Consider the following 23,806-nt stretch of genomic DNA (forward strand, 5'->3'; position numbering starts at 1 on the left):
TTAATTTTAGCTGCTGTTCTTCAGGGTGCTCTGGAAGTGGGGTGAAACAGCACCCAGCAATGGGATGAGGGTGGGTGCTTGGTGCTGGGACAGTGAAACCCACACTCTGTGCTGGGATGCTGGGAGCAGAGCTGTGCCATGGATGCAGCAGCTCATGGCTGCCCGTAGTGCAATCACATGAGACAAACTGTGGGATTTCTTCAAATCCTTCCAATATATCTGGGTGTGTGAATGACACTACCTTTCTCTCTCTCAGTGTTACAAATGCTGCTTTTCTGGCATCTTTTGCTGTCAGCTGTCTCTCTTCATTTCAGCAGATAAACATTTCCAACATGCAGTAATGCAGAGAGAAACTCACTGCTTCTCAGGCCTGTGTGGTCCTGGAGGAGCTGCTGGGTGTCCCATGGCATCGTGTAACATGCAATTCATTTTTCTCTGAAGTGGTACCTATTTCAGTAGAAAGATAAATTCATGCTATGCTGGTGGTGCTTAGAGAGGGAAATACAGAATCATAGCAGTTGGAAGAGACCTCTGGAATAGAATCATAGAACCATTCAAGTTGGAAAAGACCTCTCAGATCCCCAGGTCCATCTCCAACCCACCCCACCATGCCCAATGACCATTACCCCCAGTGCCACATCTCCACAGTTCATAGGCACCTACATGGGAGCTCCCCAAGGCGTCCCATCAAATTTTGGACACCTGTACCTCTGCAGAGCCTGTATAATTCCAGGCCAGAGCCCTTGGCTGGGGGGTGTTGGGAGATGACAAGCTCCAACTCACCCTGGTTTGGAGTGGGTCTCCAGGACAGCTGTGTCAGCAGTCACCGACCTGGTGACAAAGTGGGAGAATCAAAAGAGATGACACTGGATCAAAAAACAAACAAATGCAAATCAGGGAAGGAAATTATCTGGGTTGATTACATCGAGCATAAATTCAACCTGGCTGGTGGCACTGAAGCCAGATGAGGAGATGGGCATGGCTGGAATGTTAAACTCATTTGTTATGATTTATTTAGCAAGTTCTGACTGGGATGAAGGGGTGCAACTGTCAACCTGTTGTGTGTTGGAGGTGGGGAGAACTTGGAAGCAAGTGGTCGTCTGGGACCAGTGAGGGAAGTAGGGGAAGTAGGGACAGGTGAAGTGCAGCAGCACCCTGCTGTCCTGTCTGCAGCATGCCTTGTCCCAAGGGTCATACACGCACAGGGCTGGAGAACTGGCTACAACCTCCTGGTGAAAGTCATTCCAGGAAAAGGATGTACTGGAGGTCATTTTAACTGATCTGGGGGGTTTGGTCACCAAATTAAAACGTAGCACTTGGTGGATATCCATGGCTGTGCTTTTGCCATTTCCCAGGTGGATTTCATGGATTGTTGCTGCTCAGGGTTTGTTACACTCATGCAGACACTGATGATACAGTGTACTGGCAGAGCCACAAAGCTGGAAACTACTGAACCAAATCAATATGGAATTTAAAGAGTTCCAATTATCATTCGTGTTCCTTTGAGTTACAGCCCATTAGTGGATACCAGAGAAGTAACAATTAAGTATTCAGAGACTGCAGGACAGGTTAATTTCACAAGAATTAGGTTGATTTTCCAGCTGAAGATATCAGTGGAATCTCATTTCTTTCAATTTGGACATTTCATTTTGTTAGAGATACATTTGCTATGGTACGTATCTTTGATTGCCCCTATAAAAGCAGCATTAGGGGCATTTTGCTGTTAACTCAGTAAGGAAAGATGCAATTGAAAATACAATCCAGGAACGTCTTCTTGTGATTTGTCTTATGAATCTGAATTGCTGATTGAGGGGTGCTGGGGAGATCAGCTGCAAGTGGTATGGAAATGGAGCAGGAGGAGGAGGAGGGCAAGTCCAGTTTTCATGTAATGTTTATTTTGGCTCTTTATTCTTGTTGTTGTTGATGGCATTAATGAGAATATGCACAATTACGTGCTGTGCTGAATCAAAAGTGAAATGATAACTTGGGAAGACAAAAGGCTTTCTAATGCTTGATCAGCTGCTCGAGCTCACCATTCCTGTGTCTATCTTGAGCTTTAAATATTTGCATTAAGATCCAGACTGCAAGTAACGGGTCTCAGAATAGCATATGGAACAGGAATGCTAAATGGAAACGTGAGTGGAGAAAGTTGCATTCTGGAGCTGGGCTTACCTGAGTGAGCAGCAAAGGCACCACAGTCTGTGAAAGCAGTACTTCATAATAATGCTTTATTGGCAAGTTGTGGGATTCAGAATTTGTTCTTCCAAGCCTGATTTCTACAGTCTCATGCTGGTGTTGGTGTTCTCAGTGCAGGCTTCACAGTGATCTGCTGGCATCCTCTCCTGTATTCTCCTCAAGTGAAAATGCCCCAGTGCAAACTCCAACATTACAGCTTTTGGTGTTTGGGACTGTGGTAATTCCTAGCTTCAATTCTGATTTCCACTAACTAAGTAATTGCACGATGTTCTTAGCCATGTGTAAAACAAAGCAGGCTGGCACCACTGCTCTGTGCCCAGCGCCCTCTGACCGCTGCTGCCTTTCCCTCTTTCCTCAGCCTCATAGAGCAAACTCTGTCCAAGCCCAGGGCCAGCACTGTGCAATGAGAGGTGTTTGCTGGGGGGCTGGGAGGGCTCAGGAGCAACACTGCTGAAGCAACCATTCTGAGACTGCTCCCAGTGTTGGGATTTTCAGGTTTTTTCCCCATTTTTAGCAATTACACTTTTCTGCCTCTGCAGAGTTTCTGCTGACGGGACAGAACTGCTGGGAGCAAACACATTATTCATTGTGATTGAGTGCCTAGTAATTACTTTATATATTTTTTCAGTCCTCAAATTAAAAGCACTTACTAGTGGGAACAGATGTTAAATTCAGGACTCTTGTTGACTGTTAGTGTGACACACACACAAAATGTTCTAAATGAGGAGGTTGATTGAATTTTAAATATGCTGATCACACCGGTGGAATTGAGCGTAATGGAAGCAGGAGGAACAGAAGTGTTTCCAAGAGGAGATGGCAGAGGTGAGGTTTTCCTTTTCAAACCCAAAGCACAAATCCCGCTGAATCCTGCAGGCTAAATACAGAAACATTCAGTGTGCTGCAGTACCAAATGTGGGACTTGTGTGGCGAGAGAAGAGATTTAAAGTTGGGTGTAAAGTTTATTTTCAAGCCAATACTTCAGATACCCTTTGGGAAAGACAAAGCTTTTGTTTATCCATTTGTTACAAATGCACTTTTCAGGAGATGCAACACCATTGTTTGCTGTGGAATCAGTGCCCATCGTGTTCCAGTGATCCCCACACAATCTGAGATGGAAGAGGCGATGGCTTCACTCTGTAAGGGCTGGTCATTGAAAGCATGGTATGTTATTGCATTGGATGGATGCAGCCATAAGGCAGCCTGAGTATTGCTGAGGACAAATCTGTCAGTGCTGGTATTTTTGCAGAAGACACTAAAAGCCCGTGGATGTATTTATGAGAAAAAAATGTCTGCTTTAAGGTTTTGTGCCATTATGTGTTCTATCGCTCTGCTCGAGGTGGCTCTGATGGACAGGTGGCACCTTGGTTTGCTCCCCAGTTGCTGCCCCCAAGTCATGGAGGTCAGCATGAAGGCAGCAATATCCACTTCCTCACTGAAAGGGGATATTTTCCAGCTGCCTGGAGGCGTTCAGAGGGGTAATCACTGTTTGCTGAACTCTCTCCTGTATTTGAGTTAGAGATGATGCACGCTTTGTACACTGCGATGCTTTTACACTACCTGATTTGTAGGATTAATTGCACACAAGGAATGGAAATTTGATTTTGGAACATCATACGGTAACAATCACAATTAACCTCCACAACCCCCACGTGACCCCCAGGTGTTACACTTAAATCACATTGCTTTTAATTAAGGTTAGTGGCCGAGTACTTCTTGTTCTGAAACATTTCGCTGGCACTTCTGCAAGGAAATGCTTTAAAGTCTGAAAAGTGCCCACTTGTCCCCATGTGAACCAATGCCAGAAGGTAACAGTGGAGGGAGTTTGCAAGAGCAGTTTCTGATCTTATCTTTAGTGTAGATGTACTTTCCTCTTGCATCCTTGCTAACATACAGACTTACAGCACTTGCTGAACTTCTCAAAATGAGAGAACCCCGCAGAGACAAAAAACTGTTTCACTGAGTGATCCTAGACAACCTGTTGTCCCAGTAAGTGCCACATTACAGCAGCCTGGCACTGACACGGGAGAAAGTCTTGTGACACGTGTTGTCTTCTGGGGCCATTGTGGTTTATGATGCTCATAATCCGTGGTTGCTAATAGCAGACATTGACCCTAATTGCTGCAAGAATGTTGTTCAGGCTTATAACATTAATGACAGAAGGAAGAGGCACTTCCTAAGAAGTTAGCATGTCTTCACAGGAGATGCTGTGTTTATTTAACTGACTGATCATTTAAAGGTTTATTAAATGCCTTCTCTGTACAGAAACGCTGCGTAGTCACGTCCGTAGGAATCAAACAATGCACACAACGGTTGTTGCAATCTGATTTTCATGTAAAAATTCCAGACTTTATGGTCTTATTTACATACCAAGTCATGGTCTGGTCTCCTCGCAGTGTCAGCCTGTCACGGAGCTGGATGCAGCTGTGAATTTTTACAGTTTGGAATGACTGAAATAGAAGAGAGCGCTCTGCATATTTTACTGATTTTTCTTGCCTGTAAAAATCATTTCGGAGCACGGCTTTCTTCCAGCAGAAGGCACAAATCTTCCCCAGAACTGTGCTGCTTGTGCTCTTTGCAGGGATGAACCCATCACATTGCTCTGCCTAGCAGCCCCACGCTATGCGCTCTTCTCTGTGCCCAGGAACAAAGCCATGGTGGAGATCTGGGGCTGAGCACCTGCAGCTGCATGCACTGATAGCTCTCAGTGCTCTGAGGTGCTCAGTCACACCAATGCAAAGCTGCACACAGAGCCAGCAGGCAGGGCTGGGGTATCCTGCAGGTGGGAAGGCGCAGCCAAGCTGCTCCTTGGGATGAGTGCTATAGCAAGAGCCATCTGGAGGGTCTCTGTCAGATTTGGTGATGGTGATCTCTGAGGCAGGCATTGCTGAGCTGGTGAGTGAATCAGTGAGTGGAAGTTAAAAGCCATAGCCTGGAGCATGTTGCAGTTCAGCTGGTAGAGCAGAAGGAGAGGAGGTTTGGGGCAGGGCACAACCAGCACTGCTCTGCTCCTGGGTCCGCCCATGTGTTTCCCTAGGCTCACCCATCTGCCTCTCAGCTCTCCTCATTCTGCAATGCTTTGACTTGCACTCAAAGGACAGTTACAGCAACTTAATTTGTGTCATGTTAAACTCATTGGTTTGTGAGCCCAGAGCTCTGGAAGATGGATAGATTTTCAGGTTCAAGAGAGGTCGTTCTTCATTTAACCCACATATCTGTTGCTGCTGCTTTTAAAACTATTAATCTGCTGGGAAAATCTCAGGGGGCAAAAAAGGATAAACCATGCAGATTGGAAAGATTCCTTTTCCCTCCCCCGTCCTCATGGCTTGGGCAGATTAGGGCAGCATTCCTTCATGTTGCTTTGCAGTGTATGATGACTTCTGCATTTGCAACCACTGCCACTGAGCAGCTCAGAGAACAGATGAAGACACTGAAGGATCTGAAAAGTTTTCAGATCTGCGTGCAAAAATCATGGTTACGTCAACCTGCATTAAGTCAGCCCTGCACCTTCTTAGCAGTTACCACTTTGAACTTCTACATGAAACAGACACACCGACCTTTACAGATAAAATACATAAATAAACCTTTGCTTAAACGTCCATTAGAGAACACGGTGCTTTACTGCGGAAGGTCCCCAGTTGCCCTTCTCTCTTATGTGTCAGAAAAACAGGTAAAAACCTGCCGGCTGCAGGTTCAGTGGCTGGGAGGGGAGTGTCTGCAACCTGATTTTCCATCTTATTTTTAACTGTGTAATTCACATCAGGATGGAAGAAAAAACAGTGAAAAAACAGAAAACAGAAGTTAATGGTACAACATACCTCTGTTCTCACCACCTTCCCAGCATCTGTGCTACCTAATAAAAAAAGCAATCAGGTGGACGGATGAGCTTTCCTGGCTCCCTTTGTTCCACAGACCGCGGGAGGCAACATCTGCTTCTCCTCATTCTCCTCCTCCTCGAACAGGAAATTAAATACAAATTACTAGATTAAAGTAATGGAAGGAATTAACTTAATTAAAAATAAGAAAGCTGAGACTTGAGTGTTTTCACCTCTGTCCTCCAGAAGGTCATGCTGTTGGAGGTCCTGTTGGTGATGGAGCTGATGGCCACCACCCTGCTGGAACATGAGTGGATGCACACCTACAAATCCAACATGGTGTCACCTCCCTTTGATCCAGCTGCTGTTGGTGGCTGATTGGTGCTGATCAACTTTGTTCCCAGCCTTGACAAGTCCATGGGAGTGGTGCAGCTTCCCTGGTCAAGCTCATGTAGCACTATCAGCTCCAGGGTTGTGGTGAGCAGCCCAGCAAGAGTGCTGGATGTTCAGATGATTCCAGACAGAGCTTGCATTTCTCACCACCCCATGATGAGCGTCTGGTTCTGATTTTCTCAGCACACAACTCATCTTTCCAGGTAGAAATTCAACAGCTCTCATCAAAACTACAGGCGATAGATCAAATATTTACTTGTTCCTTCTCAGGCACTTGTGGTTCACCAGAATTCAAGCAGCTCTAAGCCCGGAGTGCAGCTGGGCTGCAGCGGGTGGGTGCTCAGGCAATGGCACAGTGGTCCTGCATGGGGTATTGAACACCAGTGCTGAGCACTGAGGGCATGATGTGGTTCTCAGTAGGAAAGGGTTGATGTTTGAGCACAGGGATGCACCTTGGGCTGAAGTGCTCTGAATTGGAGCCTGGCTGAGGTCTCTGACAGTTAATTTTTATGGGTTTGAGATCTGAGCTGTGTGCTGACAACTGAACTCATAGCTTTGTTATTTAAAAAGCAAATGATCTAAGATTCCTGTCTTTCTATGCTATCCAACCCCCCCACCCTTAGGCAATATCTGCACAAGCATTGACTGCTTTATTTTGTTTCATTAGAAACTGGTGCAGTCAAAATAGTTCTGGTTTTCCTGATGGTGCTTAAGTAACATTTCCTCTTCTTTCATAATTCATCCCAATCTCTTGTCCTGAAAGAGAAGCTCCATTGCCATGTAAGCTCTTCTTCAAACACTCTTGTGGACCATGACAATGCAGTGACAGTGTGTACAAGGCACTCCAGTAAGAACACCCCAGTGACAAGGTACAGTGGGTAGCAGTAAGGCCAACCTTTCAGTCATAACCCAACAGCGCAATGCCTTTTGGTGGGACTTGCAAAGGTAATTTAAAAACACATCCAAGAACTGTTAAAAAAGCAATCTGCACACACTGATCTGATTTCACTCAACCATATGGTCTTTATATGGTTCACATCTTTTTTTTTTCCATGTTCAGTTTTTCCCCCCTGAATGGCTGCTTGCTGGAACAGCTGTGCAGGTACAGAAAGCCCCAAAAGCTAAAGCAGAAAGTTCATGGATCTGGTGTTTGCAAATAGATATGGATTTATTGCAGGAGCAGGGGATGTCTGCTCTGAGTGCTGCAGGCTTCTCTCTGCTTTGGCATTGACAGGAGGTCAGGGGATGTATGGAGAGGTAATAGAAGGTTGGTGAATTTGCTTTGCAGCTCACATACATCTTATGTACCATATTTCATCAAAGACAGAAAGAGGAACTTGAGCAATATACTTTGGAAGTTAATTGAAGCAGACATCCAAGTCTTAAGTAAATCAGCTCTATATCATTTGACACACAACATTACTTCAATTAGTATGACTTTCACCATTATCTAGACAGAGGAAAAGATGTACCATGCTAATCAGAATATTAAAGTGACACCAGCATTTATATATTATGAATATTTACTCAACGAATGAATGCATGATAAATGAGATAGGACCAGAAGTATTTCTCTGTGGAGGAGCTGTGCATTTCCCCCACCTCAGGAAATTCTTGTGTCTAACACAGCTATCACACTGTCAGTGCATCATATACTGACACTTCTGCCCCACAGCAGCTCGTGCCACAGCTTGTGCAGAGATTTCTGCATGCACTAGAGCTGCAGTTTTCTGAATGGCCCGTGAGTCTGAGGTAGCTCCCTTATGCCTGTTTGTATGCCAGGTGACCCAATGCAGATAGCAGATCAGAACCTGGAGCGTGAAGCCACACACTGAGCCTTGCATTTACTGTTGGAGCATTGTGAGCACAGCACCCCTCAGCTAAAGTGTGGAGCATCTAAAGCTGTGCATGTTAAAGATCCAAAGTGCTTGGGGCTGGAGGCATGCATGTCCCCATCCTCCCTCGCTCTCTCAGGGTGAGGTTCATGGACACAGCAGTGTCTTCCCCCTGTGTGTTTCTTGATGATGTTTTCTTGGGAAGGGACACCTTTCCAAAACCAGAAAAACAGCAAGATCAAACCTGGCCTCTGTTTACTATGGAATGTGTGTCTCCAAATGCTGACCCAGAGCTCCACGTTGGACAGACCCTGAGATTTGCTTTGTAAGCCCACAAAGTTTCTTGCAGTGTGTGCTGACCATTGACGGGTTTTTGCAAATGTGACTGATGTGGCAGATTTATTTAAAATGAAAATGCATGAATGTCATCAAGAGATCTCTTCAGTGCAATGCTCATCTGCACAAAGAGACAATCGGGTTTTCTATTACTGCTCAGGACCTCAGTAGCACTGCTCATCTGGCTTGGTTTTCTTTCTTATGCTGTGTTGCTGGCTCAATCAGAAGTACAGACAAGCTGTATCAATGGCAGTAAAGCATCCAGCCTCCAAATCCAGGTTTCTCTAACATTCAAACAGTGGTCACTTCTGAAAACATGGTAATGTTGTGCCTTGGGAATAGGTGGGGCTGGTTTGATGTTTCCCCTGAAGTTCACTGCTTTGTCCACCTATCTTTTCTAGCACCTTTGGGGTCTGGCATAGGCATGCCACATCCATTCTAAGTGTAGGTGTGTGTGTGCTAAGAGGGCTGTATGATGACAGTAGGACTAGGTGATCTTGTGGGTCCTTTCAAACCTTATGATTCTATGATTCTATGAAGTCTCTTGATTTTTGAGGACTTGATACTGTGACCTTACTGACAGATTCTGCCTTTGCCATGCCCATGTACGCATGGGTGGAAGTTCTGTATCTTTGGCCAGGTATGGAAGTGACCTGATTTCCACTTTGCCTTATGTCTTACTGACATTATCTCATCATGGGACAGGGGTGAATGCAAGAGGAGCCAAGTGCGAGCTGATTCTCCTGCTATCTTATTGTCTGCAGTACATAAATCTTGAAAAGTGTGCTTTGAATGGGAAAGGATACCAACTTAATGATACATTTACTCTAACTACTGCGGGGCATGCACAGAATCCTAATGCGTGCTGCAGACTCTCCATTGTAACAGATGTTGCTCTCTGGTTATAAAGTAAGTTTATTGCATTAGCTGCCTGTAAGCAGTTTACTCTTTAAAAGATTCATAAAGTAAATTAAAATTATCTAATTATCTGTTATCTAATTTAATAGAGAGATAATCTTGGTCTTCAGATATTACACATATGTTATGATATTACAAGCCAGTGTGCCAGAGGTCCCTTTCTGTCACATATGGACACGTCCAGAGCGGCTGCAACGGGAGGGATCAGTGGGTTATCACTGCTGTGTATTGCTATTTTATTGTGGGTGGGACAAGGGGGCATGGTTTTAAATTAAAAGAGGGGAAATTTCAGCTAGATGTTGGGTAGAAATTCATCAGAGGGTGGTGAGGTGCTGGCACTGCTGCCTAGAGCTGTGCTGCCCCATCCCTGGAGGTGATCAATGCTATGGATGGGCCCTGAGCAGCCTGAGCTGGTGGAAGGAAGCCAGCCTGCATCAGGCATGGGGCTGGGGGGGGGGGGGGGGAGTGAAAGATCCCTTCCAACCCAACCATTCTATCCAACCCAGCCATTCTGTGGTGCTGAGTATGGCACAGTGCTGGGCTGGGCTGAAAGCAGCAGTGCCCATCACTTGGAAAAGCACCTGGTGCTGTGACACAGCCCATTGCCCTGTGCTTTGAGTTCAGCATGGGAGCGGGGCATGGGCTGAGAGCAGGAAGTCTTTAGGGGAAATGAATGAGCCCTACTTTTATTGTAATGCTGACATCTACATTTTATCCTGCAATTTTCTGAGTCATTATAACAAATTGCTGGTGCTGGTGTCACTCATTTCCCCACAGCTCTCTTTACTCCCCGGTCAACATGCAGCAAGATGCAAATAGTATTTCAAAATGAAAAATCACAGGTGTTTCCTGGATGCCATCCAGAGCAAGGAGCAGGGATTTCAGGCAGAAATCAGATCCGACTACATGGAACGATCCCCTGAACGTCTCAGACAGCCAACAGATGGTGGTCGTGACATGAAGAGCCTTCTCACCTGGGAAACACATGACATTAAGCAGCAAAAGCATGCATTTAAATTAAGGCTGCTTTAAAAGGCTGCTAATAAGGAAAGGCTAAAACAGCATTAATGCCACGTCAAAGACTTCAACACTGCAGGAGGAATAGAGGAACACTGCCATGACTCCACAAAATGTAAAGAAAACCCACATCATCTTCAGGGAGCCACTAGAATATACCATGTATATATATATACACATATGTATGTATGGAATGCAACATTAGGAGAGCCATCATAGCTGTCAGTCACCTTTGAACCTTCCTTATATTGAACTCCTTTCTCTCTGGGGCTTCTCACTGTGTGTCTGCCCCACATGAGCACAGGCTGCAGCTTCTACTGAAGCACAGCTCCTTACCAACGGAATTGCAGAACACCCGTCAAAATGGCAGAAAGGTGGAAGCATAGAAAATGAAATATAGGGCAAGGAAGATTTTTATTAGAAATATAGCAGAAAAGAAAATAGCAGATCAGTATTGCTTTACGGTGATGTGCAGGACTTCCCCTTTGCTGCTGCTGTTCCTCTGCAGTGACTACAGTGGAGCTCATGAGATATGTGTGTTAGTAGTAGACTGTCATGAGGTGCCCCGGCTCTAACACCACCACAAATACAGATCCTGTATCTGCAGGAGAGTGCTTTCTGTTGGGCTGGGCAAAAGTAGCTGCAGGAAAGCTGTGGTGCTGGGTTTTAATGCTCTGCGTTGTTAGCGATAACTACTTAATATTTTACTCATATATTCCTTTGGGTCCTTTTAAACAGCAGCCTTTCTAAGCACAGCAGAAAGAAGTAATGTGATAAATTAAGCTAGGTCAAAGAGGAGAAATTATTTTAAATGAATACAAACATCTAATTTGTCTAGACTTTTAATGAATTGAAACGCCAAAGTTGCTGGAGATGACAGCATTGTAAATCCTATTTATCTCTGCTAAAGTCTCCTTGTTTCTTCCCACTCCTTCTTCCTGCACTCATACATCAAGTCAACGTGGTGTGACTTGCTCTACTGAGGTGCAACCACCAGTTATGGTCTCCAATCCCACAGGACCACCTTTTGGGTCCAGCATGGGGCCGTGCCAACCTGGAGCCGTTCCCAATGAACACATGGAGAGTTTTGGTCAAGTGAGGAGGTGGCAGCTGGAGGGGAACTTCATTTGCTGCATGAAGGCTGAAAGACGTGTGAGCTCAGTGAGAAAATGCTGATTAAAGCACCACATTGGGAAGAGCTGCAATAGGTTTAAAAGGCATCAGTGATGGCAGGGCTGTGCTGCCTGTGAGGCTGCAGGAAGGTGAAGATGTCAGTTTTAGACATGTACCTGCTTTATTCTGTCACAAAAGATGACAAAGCCCTTTTCTGTTGGTCACAAGAGGCTCATATTTTCACTCCTGTTGCTCATTACTTGGAGCCATAGCAAGTGCTCAGCAAATTCTGTTGTTCTGGGGGAGTGCTGCCATGTTTTACAACATGGATTTGAGGGAAAAGGTTCAGACTGATGCCAAGCCAAGAACTTCCCAGGAGCCAAGGCTGTCCCTTAGCACAGGTCTGGCCATGGGCAGGGAACAAGCTGGGCATCCCTGCATTGCAAATGCTAAACAACAGAGGCATGAAAAATAGAAAACAATGAGAATGTGGGAGTGCGGTGACATCCATCGCTGCTGCCCAAAGTATTTTCCCCTGTCCCACAGTGGTGCCTCCTGGGATGGGGCAGTGCAGGCTGCTGACCTCAGGAAAAGGGACACTGACCTGCAGCTCTGTGCGCCCCAGCGCCCTGCAGGGATGATCTCATTCATCTGCAGTGACTCCATCATAACAAATGCTGTTCTGAACAGTAGCCACGTTCTATTTTAGAGGAAACAGACAGACCAAGGAGAAATCTGTTCACACAATGCCATGGAGAGTAAGATGAAGGCTTTTATTTACTTGGAAGCCAGTCGGGACATTAGTTCGGGTAATAAAGGCTGGCTGGGAAAAGGCACCCCTGGGGCTGAGGCTGTGAAGGTACCCGGATTTTGGTGAGTGCATCTTTGCTTTATGAGCCCCCTGCACCAGGAGAGGGATTTCTTTCTCCATATCTTTCTGGGTGAGGAAGAAGTTTGATGGAGAAAAAGAAATCATGGGAATTCTCTGTGGGACAGCATCCTCCAGAACCCCACCACGCTCCACATCCACTGCTTGGGCAGCACTGGGAGAAGTCTACCTGCAGCAGGCAATGGGCTCATGGCTTGTAGGAGGGAGAGGAGCCAGGTTTTGCTTTTTGCTGTACCTTTGTTTTAGGTAAGACTGCAGGCAGATGCATCTACTAACTGCCTGCTCCCTTGATGTGGCGATGGCATGGAGTGGAAGCAGATCCTGCAACATGGCTGGGAGCAGCGGGAGAGCAGCAAGAACTGGGGGTCAGCCCACATCCAAACTGCAGAAATCAGACAGCACCTTCACTGCTGCCCTTGTTCTCCCCATGCTGCAACCTGCTATCCCAGTGCCTTCTGCTACCTCCGCAAAGCAAGGTGCCAGCCCTGCTGGGTAAACATGCACTGCCTGCACAATAGCTGTTAGGAGCAAACTTCTTCCCATCCGTGCTGGGTGTGGATGGAGGAGCTCTGGGGTGTTCATTACCACATCCCAGCCCTGGGGCTCCCCAGGGGCCTATGAGAGGAGAAAACAAATGAAGCTGCGGTCGTTGACCGTAACACAAATTGACTGCTGCTTGTGCTGATGTTTTCGACATAATTCATCTCAGCTCAAGCATGTTGGCTATCTGCATAATTTCTCCTTGAGTAGCTTTACTGCCATATGGGACACTGCAGACCTCGGGCTGCTGCTCTGCCTGTAACCCCCCTCGCTGTAGTGGTGCTCAGAATGCGTGGTCCTGCAGCCTCCGAAGTGCCATCATGAGGGCTGGAGCTGCAGGTGGGGCCCAGGGGTGTAGGAGCTCTACACACCCCACAGAGCAGGAATGAGCTTTGAGGGGGCAGAGAGGATTTAACCTCTGAAGCTGGGTGTTTTCACCAGCACTGATTTGAGCTTTGAAGGTTGGAGAGCACACAAGGAAAAGGACCAGCTGAGCCCTGCTGCTCAGGAGGGCTTCAGAACCTCTTTGCAAAGTCCGTCCTTTACTGCTCAGCCTTAATGCGAAGCATAACCTCTAGCAATGTTTGCTGCAGTTAGCACTGTTGACAAGCAGTCTTTCAACGCAGACCTTGTGTCTTAATTAAATGGAATTTGTTTCAGCAAATAATGCTTGTCAGAAGCACTTCCTTTTGCCGCAGGACTCTTACAAAGATGCCATCAGACATTTCAATAATCAGCCATCTGTGTCTCAGCGTTCCAATGGCTCCATTTGAAGGCAGACTTGTTCTTGCCAGGCCAAATTTGTAATTATGAATGACAGAGGAACAGCAGAGCCATTGGAATGGAGCAGGACAGCCGCAGCTCACCCCTCCCAGCCCCCAGTGCCCCAAACCCACTGCACCCCACACAGCTGTAAGCACATCTTAAGAAGCCGTTGAGTGCAGTCTGCAAAAAGGGGGTGGTCTGCAGTCACCAGCCACTCCAAAAGGATGAACCAGACGTCAGCACAAGTTTGTTAAGTTTTACCGTGAAATAGGCAGGAAAAAAACAAAGGAGCCATTTACAGTGTTTCTAGAGAAAGCACTTTGCGGGATTGGCTCCCACCCCTCTCACACACCAGGTGCTGCTGCAAAGTAAATACAAATGCATTCCACCTGTGATGCCCGGTGGGAGCTGCCTTTATTCTCGGTGCTGTCTCCGGGGTGGTGCTTACAGGACGCCATGGAGCTCGGCATGGATGGGGGGGATCCACACAACACTGTGGCTGGACTCAGGTATTTGACTATTTATATGCAAATCAACGTTGTTCTTTGCTCTTCTGTACTTAAGTCTTGACAAAAGCGTTTGGGTTTTGGACTCAATGGATGGAATAGCAAGCTCTTTGCTGCTGTCCTGCCCTCGTTCGGGGGCTCCTACCTGCTTGGGCTGTCCCCTCTGGCCGAGCCGTGGGGATGGGGCAGTGGGTGCTGTGTGTCTGGGGGGATATGGGGGGGGGGGGGGGTGGGCTCAGTGCCTTCCCAGCAGGGGGAGCTCAGTTCTGGTGCTGAGCTGTAGGGATGCAATGGTAACTTTCCCCACACGCGTGCTTAGCAGTATGGAGACTCCGTGCTTTTTTACACCATGGTGCGCTGTCTGAAGCTGTGCTAAAACTGCTTGTTTAGTGCAGGAGTTGCTGTTTTTCCTTCTAAACGCAAATAAACAAATAATCACAGCAACCTCCCCTCCCCCCTGTTTGAAGTGCTGATACGTGCTGGGCTCTGGCTGCTCTGTGCCGCTTTTGCTAGCCAAAAAATGACGGTGCACGATGTTGGTCTGTGTTTCTTCGATGGTTTGGCAATGCTGACCTTTATGCTGGGTTTTCAGTGCTGTATTTTAAAGTAGTTCTCTGTGTAGGAGTAAGACCGGAGTGCAATGCAATGCAATGCTGGGTGCGCAGCTCAGCGCAGCACCTGTTACTGCAGGCACCAGGCTCTGGGAGTGCAGCTGTGCTCAAAGGGACTGGGGGGGGGGGGGGGGGAGTGTTTGAACTTATGAACGAACAGGCTCTTTTTTCTTTAGATTTAAAATTTCCTGGCACCTGCCTTCCTGCTCCTTCATTGTTAAAAATCAACAACGAACTTTTTTCCTTTTTCCGTTCTTTTTTTCCTTCTCTCTTCATTCTTTCCTCTCCTCGTCTTGTCTTCTCTTTCTTCCCCCCCCCCCCTTGCCTTGTAGCTACAAGCATTCTGATAATACCAAAGTAATAAGTGCTCAGGGACATGATTCAGCAGAGGGTTCTTAGTTAGGGTGGTATGGTTGGGTTGTGGGCTGACTTGATGATCTTTAAGGTCTTTTCCAGCCTGAGCAATTCTATGATTCTGTGCCCCCCATACTCCTCTGTATTTCCCTGGCTCTAAGACATAAGAATGGTGAGAGCCCCTTAGTTTACCTTTGCTTTCTGTGCCACTAGCAAGAGCTTTCATCCCTTTTCAAGAAGAATATTTCTTCTTACTATGAAGGAAGAATAAAATTACTTAAAGAAAACGTAGGAAAGCAGTGCTGCTCTATGAGCCAGTCATGCCTGGGAGGACAAACGGTACCCAAGGGCCTTACAGTGAGGCACATAGGAGTGCTGAAGCAATGCATGAAGAGCTTTGGGCATCAGTGTGGCCATCCAGTGATTGGATAGGGCTAGGGCCACGGCAGTTCTGTGCTACTCCTGTCCCACATGGGCTGTTAGTCCCATCTGCTCACGCTGGTGCCTGCAGCAGTGGCTTTGCATTCTGGGGATGTTTCCACATGTAAGCAGAGGTAAAATGGCCTGCCTGCAAGCTTCTGCTTTCAGGGTGGTGTGAAACATGCTTTCTATTTTGTTCATTGAATGAACCAGCCCCTTGGTTGCAGTGGGTTGGAAATGAGTTACACTTCAGTGTCAGTGTGCTCTTGGAGCAGATTGGAGCAAATGGTCCTTGCTTCCCCAGCTGGTTGGGCCTGGCCATGAGCTCATCTTGTGCTCAGTACCAGACACAGCTGCAGCACATCTTCCTTAGTAGGAACACAAGAGCTTCCCTGGTCTCCAGGAAGAGATTTCCCTGCTTCCAAGTGTTTGGGGAATGCATTCAAAAAGGAAAGTTCAAAGCAGTGAGTCAGGCAATAAAGGTGATGTCAGATGTAATCCAGAATGGAAGCCCCATGCTGGCTACTTGCCTTGCAGGATGCAAACAAAGGTTCAAAGAAGCAGACAGTAGATATTAGGGTATCAGGAGAAATGGCTTCTCCAAAGAGCAGTCATGCCCTGGCACAGGCTGCCCAGGGAATGGGGCAGTCGCTGTCCCTGAGGGTGTTGCAAAAAAGGGAAGATATTGCACTGAGGGATGTGGTTCAGCAGTGTGGTGACCTATTGATGGTCACACTAATTGAACTTAGTGCTCCTTCCAACTGTAGTGATCCCAGAATTCTATGACTTACCCAATGTTTTCTAAGGGGGAAATGATCCAAACATGCAGCACTGATTCATAGCACCAGTCACTTAATGGACTGCTCTGAGGACAAGTTGGCCAGTCCCAGGGGTTTAACAAAGAGCAAAGAACAGTCACGTGATTCACTCTGTGTAAGTCTGGTTGAAATAATGCCCTGAATGGGCAAAAGGAGAAACACATACAGGCAATGTGTCATGTCAGCATTGCACTGTTAATGAATAGCCAGGCTGTGCGCTCACATCAACCCCTAGCTCTCACCCAGCCCCAGGTCCTGCTTTATCTGATTTGTTGACCTGCTGTAAAGTCAGGTGGGGAATTGGTTGTTTTCTCCTCACAGAGTAGGGTGCTTGGCCTCTCAATCTGCTTTACACAGTGCCAAGCACGCTGCTGGGCACTGCAGTAATTAAGATATAATCATGGTGTAAATCAAGTGAACAAGCACTTGTCGACAGGTCATCAGGACTGCTGTGTCTCACGTCAGAGTCATGTTCATGGGGTCAGCACGGCCCAATGGCTGAATCCCTTCTGCTGTTGGGTATTTCAATGTGGCCAGGTCTCTTTTGGCTGAGCAGCTCAGCACTCAGCAGGTCTCCAGTTAGCACCGACCCCATGGCAATGCCAACCTCTGCCCACTGATACCTTTTGGAACTGCGTTACTTCATGTGGTGATAAAGAAAAAGACTTGATGTGTTGTCAGTTTTCATCTTAAGGCACTTGTAGCTTTTCTCTCCAAGTAATAACATCACACGTGGGCAGTTTCTGATCAGTTGTTGGGCTGCACAGGTAGAGAGGTTAAGTAACAATACCCATTTAGAAAATGGCAATGTTGAGGGGAATGCTAAGGGAAGACAGTAGTTGCAGTACAGTATGCAGTTACATTGCAGTATTTGCTATTAAACCTCAGCACTGATTGGAAAATGCATCTGATCTTGGGACAAGAGTCTAATTGTCAAGCAGGGGGCCATCTTTTTTTTTCCTGTGACCCTATGTCAGAATACCCAACTTGTATAGAAGAACTAAACCATTGTTACTTCAGTTTCCTTCCAATTAACCACTGTGATCAATCAGTCCATTTATTGGGTATAGATTGGTAACTGGTGGAGCACACAAAGAGTGGGAAAGAAAGGGCAGAGAAGGCAGTACAGCCTCCTTCTGATAGAGCTGGAAGGCAAGGAATGAATGAAACGCTTTCTGAGTATGGATAAAATCTGTGTTGGAACAAAAAATAAAATCCGAGTAACAAATGTGCAGCACTTTAATGTCAGAACTGACCGTCGTTGGAGCTGTTCACAAGTTGTGTGGACAATCTAAGTTGTACTTCATTTTCTAAGTATGATATATAACCATTAGGATAATTTAGAAAACACATCACCAGAACTTGGGCTGAGGGGGAAGAAAGGGAACATCTTTGGAAGGTCCAAGTGGGAGTTTTCAAGTGAACGCTATTCCAATATCTTGCGACAAACGGGGAGGAGTGAGGTCTGTTACACATCTTTCACAGCCTATAGATAAACCAGCCTCAAGAATATTTACCTGAACAGATATTTACAGCTTTTGTTTCTTGTTGTTTTTTTTTGTTTTTTTTTTTCTTCTTTTAAATATTCTTAGAAAAGTAATATTTGATCTATGACACAATGGACGTCTCTACAGGGAAACATAGGCATAACAAAATATTCAAGAAGTCATAAAAGAGAACACGAGAGCAGTGTTTGGCCTCAGTAAAACACGTTTCAGATGACTGCAATGTATGGATACAGCTTTGTTCAAGAAAGGAGTTGTGCATATTTAAAGGTACTTACAAAGCTGGTCTCCTCCTTTTCTTGACATGGGTATGTTTCCTAACCAGATGAGTAGAAAATCATGGACACCATGCATTGCTAAGGGAAGGCTACGCCAATCTCTTTCATATGCCTGTGCTGCAATGAGGGGATAGTCTCTTCTAACCCCTATGGCTCATCAGTGACAATACATGTAGGTTTAAGCCTATGGGTGTTGAAGGGCAGTTTAAAGGATGCTGTGTTGAATGAATTCATAGGATTCATCTCCTTTGTCTGTCTGAGCAGATCTGTATATGTTTTCTATAGAACTGAAATAGTATAAATTACTTCAGGCCTACAGCCATGCTGAAATGCTTTTCTCTTGGTGCTACAATTGAACACGTAAAGCGCAGATTGCAAGTCTGCATCCTTCTCACTTTAAGTCCCTCTGTGTGCATTGTGAAATGGTTGACTTTAAGCACCTCTGCTGGAAAATAATTACTGTGCCTCTAAGTATCTCTGGATGTGTTTGTGCAGCACTTGTTTCCATACAACTCTAGCAATAGGGTCATTCTCAAAAGGAGCTGGATCTTCCAAAAGGGCAGTGCACGGCTCTGACGCAGCAGATGTTTACCTCTGGGGAGAGCTTGCCCCCACATCAAGGCCATGTTTCAAAGCAGTGCTGAGATCCAACTGCTCGTGGCTGGCTGAGCATGGTGGCTGTGGTTCTCCCATGGCTTGCACCATTTGTGAGCCAGAGCTGCTCCTGCCCTGATTACTTCACAGTAATGAATATAGAAAGTTACAGAAAAGCAGCTAGAAAAGTTTTTATGTCTTACCAAATGGATCTAAGTTTTTATGGGAACTGAAGTGGAATTTCTTGATGCCAGCTGTTGCATTCTAGGGTAATTCTGCTGGTTTTACATGAACTTCTTTGCTCATAACTAAAAGATAATTGACTATAAACGAGTGTACTGGAAATAAGGAGGAAAAAAACAAAGAATGATTTCCCAGAATGCCTAAAAAGAAACAGGCAAGTGAAGGCTACAGCTAGAAAATGAGTTTTCTGCTTAAAATACCCTCTCTCATTGTGGTTATTTTATGAAGAGCCTAGCGACTTCAGCACTACTAAATATTTGATAAGAGCAACCAGCAACTTCCAGAAGTGCTGCTGCCTCCTATGGGACCAACTGTGATTAATTTCTCTGCCCTCTGAAGAGCAGATTTTGCATCCTGTGCCCAAGCCGACCACACTCACAAGCTGCTTAAGGACTAACACCCTCATATTGTCTCTCTCTTTCTATATATATTTAACAAAATGTTACCCCCCCAGTCCTTCCTGGCTTTTATGCACTCTAATGGCCTGGATATTTCATGCTGAATTTCTCCTATGCAATCTTACACGTATGCATTAGAAGAGGCAGGGCTCATAACATTGCTTTCAGTAGTACCAGGAGCAAAATAAAGCACCAAAGACAGAGAGCTGACAGTTACTATTTCTGTTATGCCTCTTCCTGAAACCACAGCCACGAATCCTCCCAAAGCCAACCTGCAGAGAAAATGGATCGGTTTCCATTTAAATCTCTCTCCCAGGTCTCTGTGGTTTGAAAACTGCTCCCTGATGGTTATTTTCCTTTGTCTTCATGTATTTTAGCTGCAGACGTTAAGCAGGGCAGCTGGCATGGCGGGTAGGGAGAGAACGGGTGGTGTGAATGTAACAAAAAGCCCTTCAATATGGAAACTCAACATTGGTTTTGTTCTACAGAATCACTAAGGAAGTTTTGTGGCTTTATGTGGTAGCTCAGTGGAGATATTTGCTTCCCAGCATTTTTCTCATAACCACAACTCATACCCCCAAATAAAAAAATATCCCTTCAAAACCGCTTCCTATTAGCAGAGCATACCTTGTATTATAAAACTTGCAAGTAGACCAGTGTTGTACCATGAAGCCTATACAGGGTTGGTTTGTTTTTTCTTTTTTTTCTTTTTTTTTTTTCCCCCATTGTGAAAATATACAATGCTACTGCTCACTTGTTGCAGCATAAAGGTCCGACTGGTGCTGTCTGCCAAAGGCTCTGCTGCTGCTGCCCCTTCATACCTCCCCAACCCAGACCACTGTGTTACCCCTCCTTATACCTGAAACCTCACAGCGTAACGTGTTTTGCCTCCCATTTATAACAAACAGTGAATCTTTAGCTGGTGTAATGAGATACTGTCCAAACAACCCACTGTCTTTCATAATTCTGTTGTAGCTGCTCCAGGGCCAGTCTTTGGATGCGATAGGGTCCTTTAAATTCTTCAGTACATTCATTTTCCCCGTTGACAGCTCCACGAAAAGCACATCTGTTTGCAAATGTGAAGTCGCATATATATAGTACTGATTGCCTTCGGTGAAGGAGGGTTGAAATGTCAGATCAGATACGTGTATGTTTGTTTGTAAGTCATAAATCAACTTGATTTCCCCCTGGACAGTCACAGTCTGGACCTGGATCCTGCCTCCATCCCCATCTGCGCTGACCAAGAAGCGCCCATCAGGTGAGATGTGCGGTGTGCCCAGCACGGCGCCATTGGTGCCAATGACGGCATCGGTGACGCTGTCGATGAGGAGCTGTGGGGCAGCAGCCCCCCACCGGTCCCTGCACTGCACCAGGAAATACCCCCCCAGGTGGGTGTAGGCCATGGTCTGTGGTGCACAGCTGTAGTTCCTGAAGCTGATGGTCTTGATGTGGGTTACTGTTTCCAGGTCAATCTTGTGGATGGCGGGTTTCGATTTGTTATAAATGAAGCCAAACCTGAAAGAGAAAATGTGACACTGAAGTCATCTCCAGAGACTCAGATATACTCAGAGAAAGAGGAAAGTCAGCAAAAGTGGGAAATTCTGTCCTCTTCATTTTGTGTGCAATAATGCTGCCTGCTTTCAGCAAGAAACCTCTCCTGTTTCAGTGCTCCTAAAGAAGGAATTTGGTTACAATTAGCAACCTGATGCTGGAAGCTTGAGTGTGTGCTTTGCTTGGCTCACATCCTCCAGATTCCATGTCTCAGTAACAATGACATCAGAGCTTGGGGTGTTCTGTGGGCAGGCACTAACAAGCTACATATTCAATCTGTTTCCCTTTTAGAAGGGTGTAATTCGTTATGCGCTCAAGACCTTCAATCCTGAAACAGGAAATTGCTCAACATATGGCATCTGTCAGGTTGGGTGGAGAGCAGCTCTATGTAAGTAACTACAGAGTGCCCAACCCTGCGTCCTAAACTGGAGCATCAGAGGGTACAGCAGCCTGTTCCACCAGCCTGGAAGGTTCTCAGTGAGCAGAACGAGCAAAGGTGGGCTGAAGAAAAGTGTCTTTGTTTTCTTACTCCAGCGAGGGCAGACAGCAGTGAGCAGACAGAGAATAAATGATCTCTGAGAGATGTAGGTTGCAGCACAGCTGACCTCTGCTGAAGACAGGCCGAAAAAAGAAGAGGTCAGGAAGAGCCAGGAAAGGTTTCAGCTTAATTTGAGCGGAGCCCATGGAAGCAGCCTGTTTGTGTTCCCCTGGATTCACAGGTCACTGGTACTGACTTAAACAACCTGATTTTACACTGGCACTCTTTTCAGCCATTCAGTGCAGAGGGAAGGAAATGAAGCGAGTGCTTAGTTTTGCATCTTTTCCCTGAATGATGTAAAATTGCTTTTAGAAACATGGAGTACTGTGCCTACATGCAGATAATAGCTATTTTGCTTAAAACACTGTGTTTATTTTTTTTTAGCCATCCGTCAATGAGATGCTCAGCAATGATTTCACATCCAATGCAGTGTATGATCCCATGAAAATCACTGGGTAAGCCTTCCATTTTCCCATTATACTCGCATCCATTAAAGACTTCACAAAATACACGCAGCAGAGATTCGTAGTGCACTGTGTGTGGGGAAATTGGATACGACACTTATGCTTCCCTTGGCTGAATGCATTTTAAGTACACCTTAAAAGATGCTTTTTCTCACAGCGTATTTAGTTTATTTTTTTTCTTGAGACTTCCTCAATCCTTGGCCAAACGCCTGAAGAAGTTGAAAAAATAATGTTCTTATTGTGAACTTTGATTTAAAGAAGTGGGTCAGCACGTATCCAGGGTGCACAGAGCTGCAGAAGAGGCTCAGTGCTCGTGTGAGATCTGTGATGCAAAATCTCAATGAGAACCTTGCACTTACCTAGAGAGATTTTAATAGACAGCAACCTACCCTTGGAGCTTATGTGCACGGATACCTTTCCAGATATCCATCTGAAATAACAGGCAGCCAAAATACATGTGCAGGGATATTTGCATACAAATATTTTTGGGCTCTTGGGAGAGATGGCTTAAATATTCACCTTCCTGGGAAATGCTGGTATCACCATTTACTGTTCTGAGTGCAGAATTTAGCACACGATCCCACTAAGTCTCATTAGACTGTGAGCAATTATTTTTTGTGCTGAAGGTGAGAGAGAACTGAGAAAGATCTGGCCCTGAACAAATGAAATAGGAAATTAGGCGCAGCGTTCTCTGCTTTGCACAGGGAAACCTATCTGCAATTGCCTACATTTCATGCTTCTCAAGGAAGATGGGCTGTTTGCAGCTGATGAATTGTACTGGAGCAAGAAAAAACCCACACATAACCAGCAAAGGAAAAACAACACAGAAAAGGAGCAAAGTAAAACTGTTCGAACCCAGGATGTGCCACCTCATCCCAATACATAACATTCAGCAGCCACACAGCCTTGCACTATTCTCACTTATAACAGTGGTTTAAAAGCAAACTGGAAGGAGGAGGTAGGGGAAAATGAAGAGTGACAGCCATGAAGTATGGCTTATTTTATGTCTTAGCAAGCGAAGTTAGTTTGTTATTTTATATCACATTTAACCCCAAATCATTTAAGTGTGACCCTCTGTCCTCAGTGAGCATTGCAGGGAACCTAAGCTTAATGTAAGGACTTAATTGTGATTTCTGGAGAGTTTAACTTAGTTAGACTGTATTGGTGACAGGAGATGATTAAGCAGTTGTTGTAACGTGGTAGGAAGAGTATAAATTGCTGTGAAGTTATCATCCATTTTGATAACTTTAATGGGAAGCTTCCTGTTCCTGCTGGGAAGCAGTCAGTATTACTCTAAGTTATTAGTATGTTAGTTATAAAATCTCATTAACCACTACATCACATTAACATTCAAAACTGATGGTTCAGAGAAGTGATTTTTTTTTTTTTTTTCTTGTTTTTAACATGCACAGCATATCGTTTTTTTTCTGCTCTTCCCATACAGAGCCCACATTTGAACAAGCAGCTGGAAACATGGAAGAGCCATGCTTTATGCCTCAAGTAGGGCAAACCTTTACCACTAATGGCAATAAATCTTTGATCCAAGAAGCAACTTCAAGATTGGGTGGAAAATTGGCTTCCCTTTGTGTTTCTGGCACCAACACACCAGGGCAATGCTGCACAGAGGCATGGCTGGCCAAGCCAAGGTTTGAACCCTAACGCCAGGGCCAAGTGAGGCTGAGATTTGTTCCTTTCTGTCTCACTGAGCTGCT

General features: G+C 45.6%; 1 protein-coding gene and 1 long non-coding RNA gene across 10 annotated transcripts in view; one reads left to right on the plus strand and one right to left on the minus strand.

Annotated features, from left to right (window-relative positions):
- Positions 1-14,226: 14,226 nt before the first annotated feature.
- Positions 14,227-23,647, plus strand: LOC140258270 (uncharacterized). Of its 3 annotated transcripts, none has more exons than XR_011905222.1 (3): positions 14,227-14,323; positions 22,015-22,085; positions 23,539-23,647. It is a non-coding gene; the product is annotated as an uncharacterized lncRNA (long non-coding RNA). The 3 variants fall into 3 exon arrangements; XR_011905224.1 differs by lacking the exons at positions 22,015-22,085; positions 23,539-23,647 and adding exons at positions 20,737-20,929; positions 21,008-21,271; XR_011905223.1 differs by lacking the exons at positions 22,015-22,085; positions 23,539-23,647 and adding exons at positions 20,737-20,799; positions 21,008-21,271.
- FSTL4 (follistatin like 4) overlaps positions 17,741-23,806 on the minus strand; it is a 183,677-nt gene continuing 177,611 nt past the window's right edge. For all 7 annotated transcript variants that reach the window (XM_072348399.1, XM_072348398.1, XM_072348396.1 and 4 more), the window contains one exon: positions 17,741-21,056. In XM_072348399.1, the coding sequence (XP_072204500.1) occupies positions 20,357-21,056 (700 nt within the window). In that variant the 3' untranslated portion in view covers positions 17,741-20,356. The remainder of the gene's footprint in view (positions 21,057-23,806) is intronic.

The sequence above is a fragment of the Excalfactoria chinensis genome, chromosome 13, assembly GCF_039878825.1.
Source record: "Excalfactoria chinensis isolate bCotChi1 chromosome 13, bCotChi1.hap2, whole genome shotgun sequence".
NCBI lineage: Eukaryota > Metazoa > Chordata > Aves > Galliformes > Phasianidae > Excalfactoria > Excalfactoria chinensis.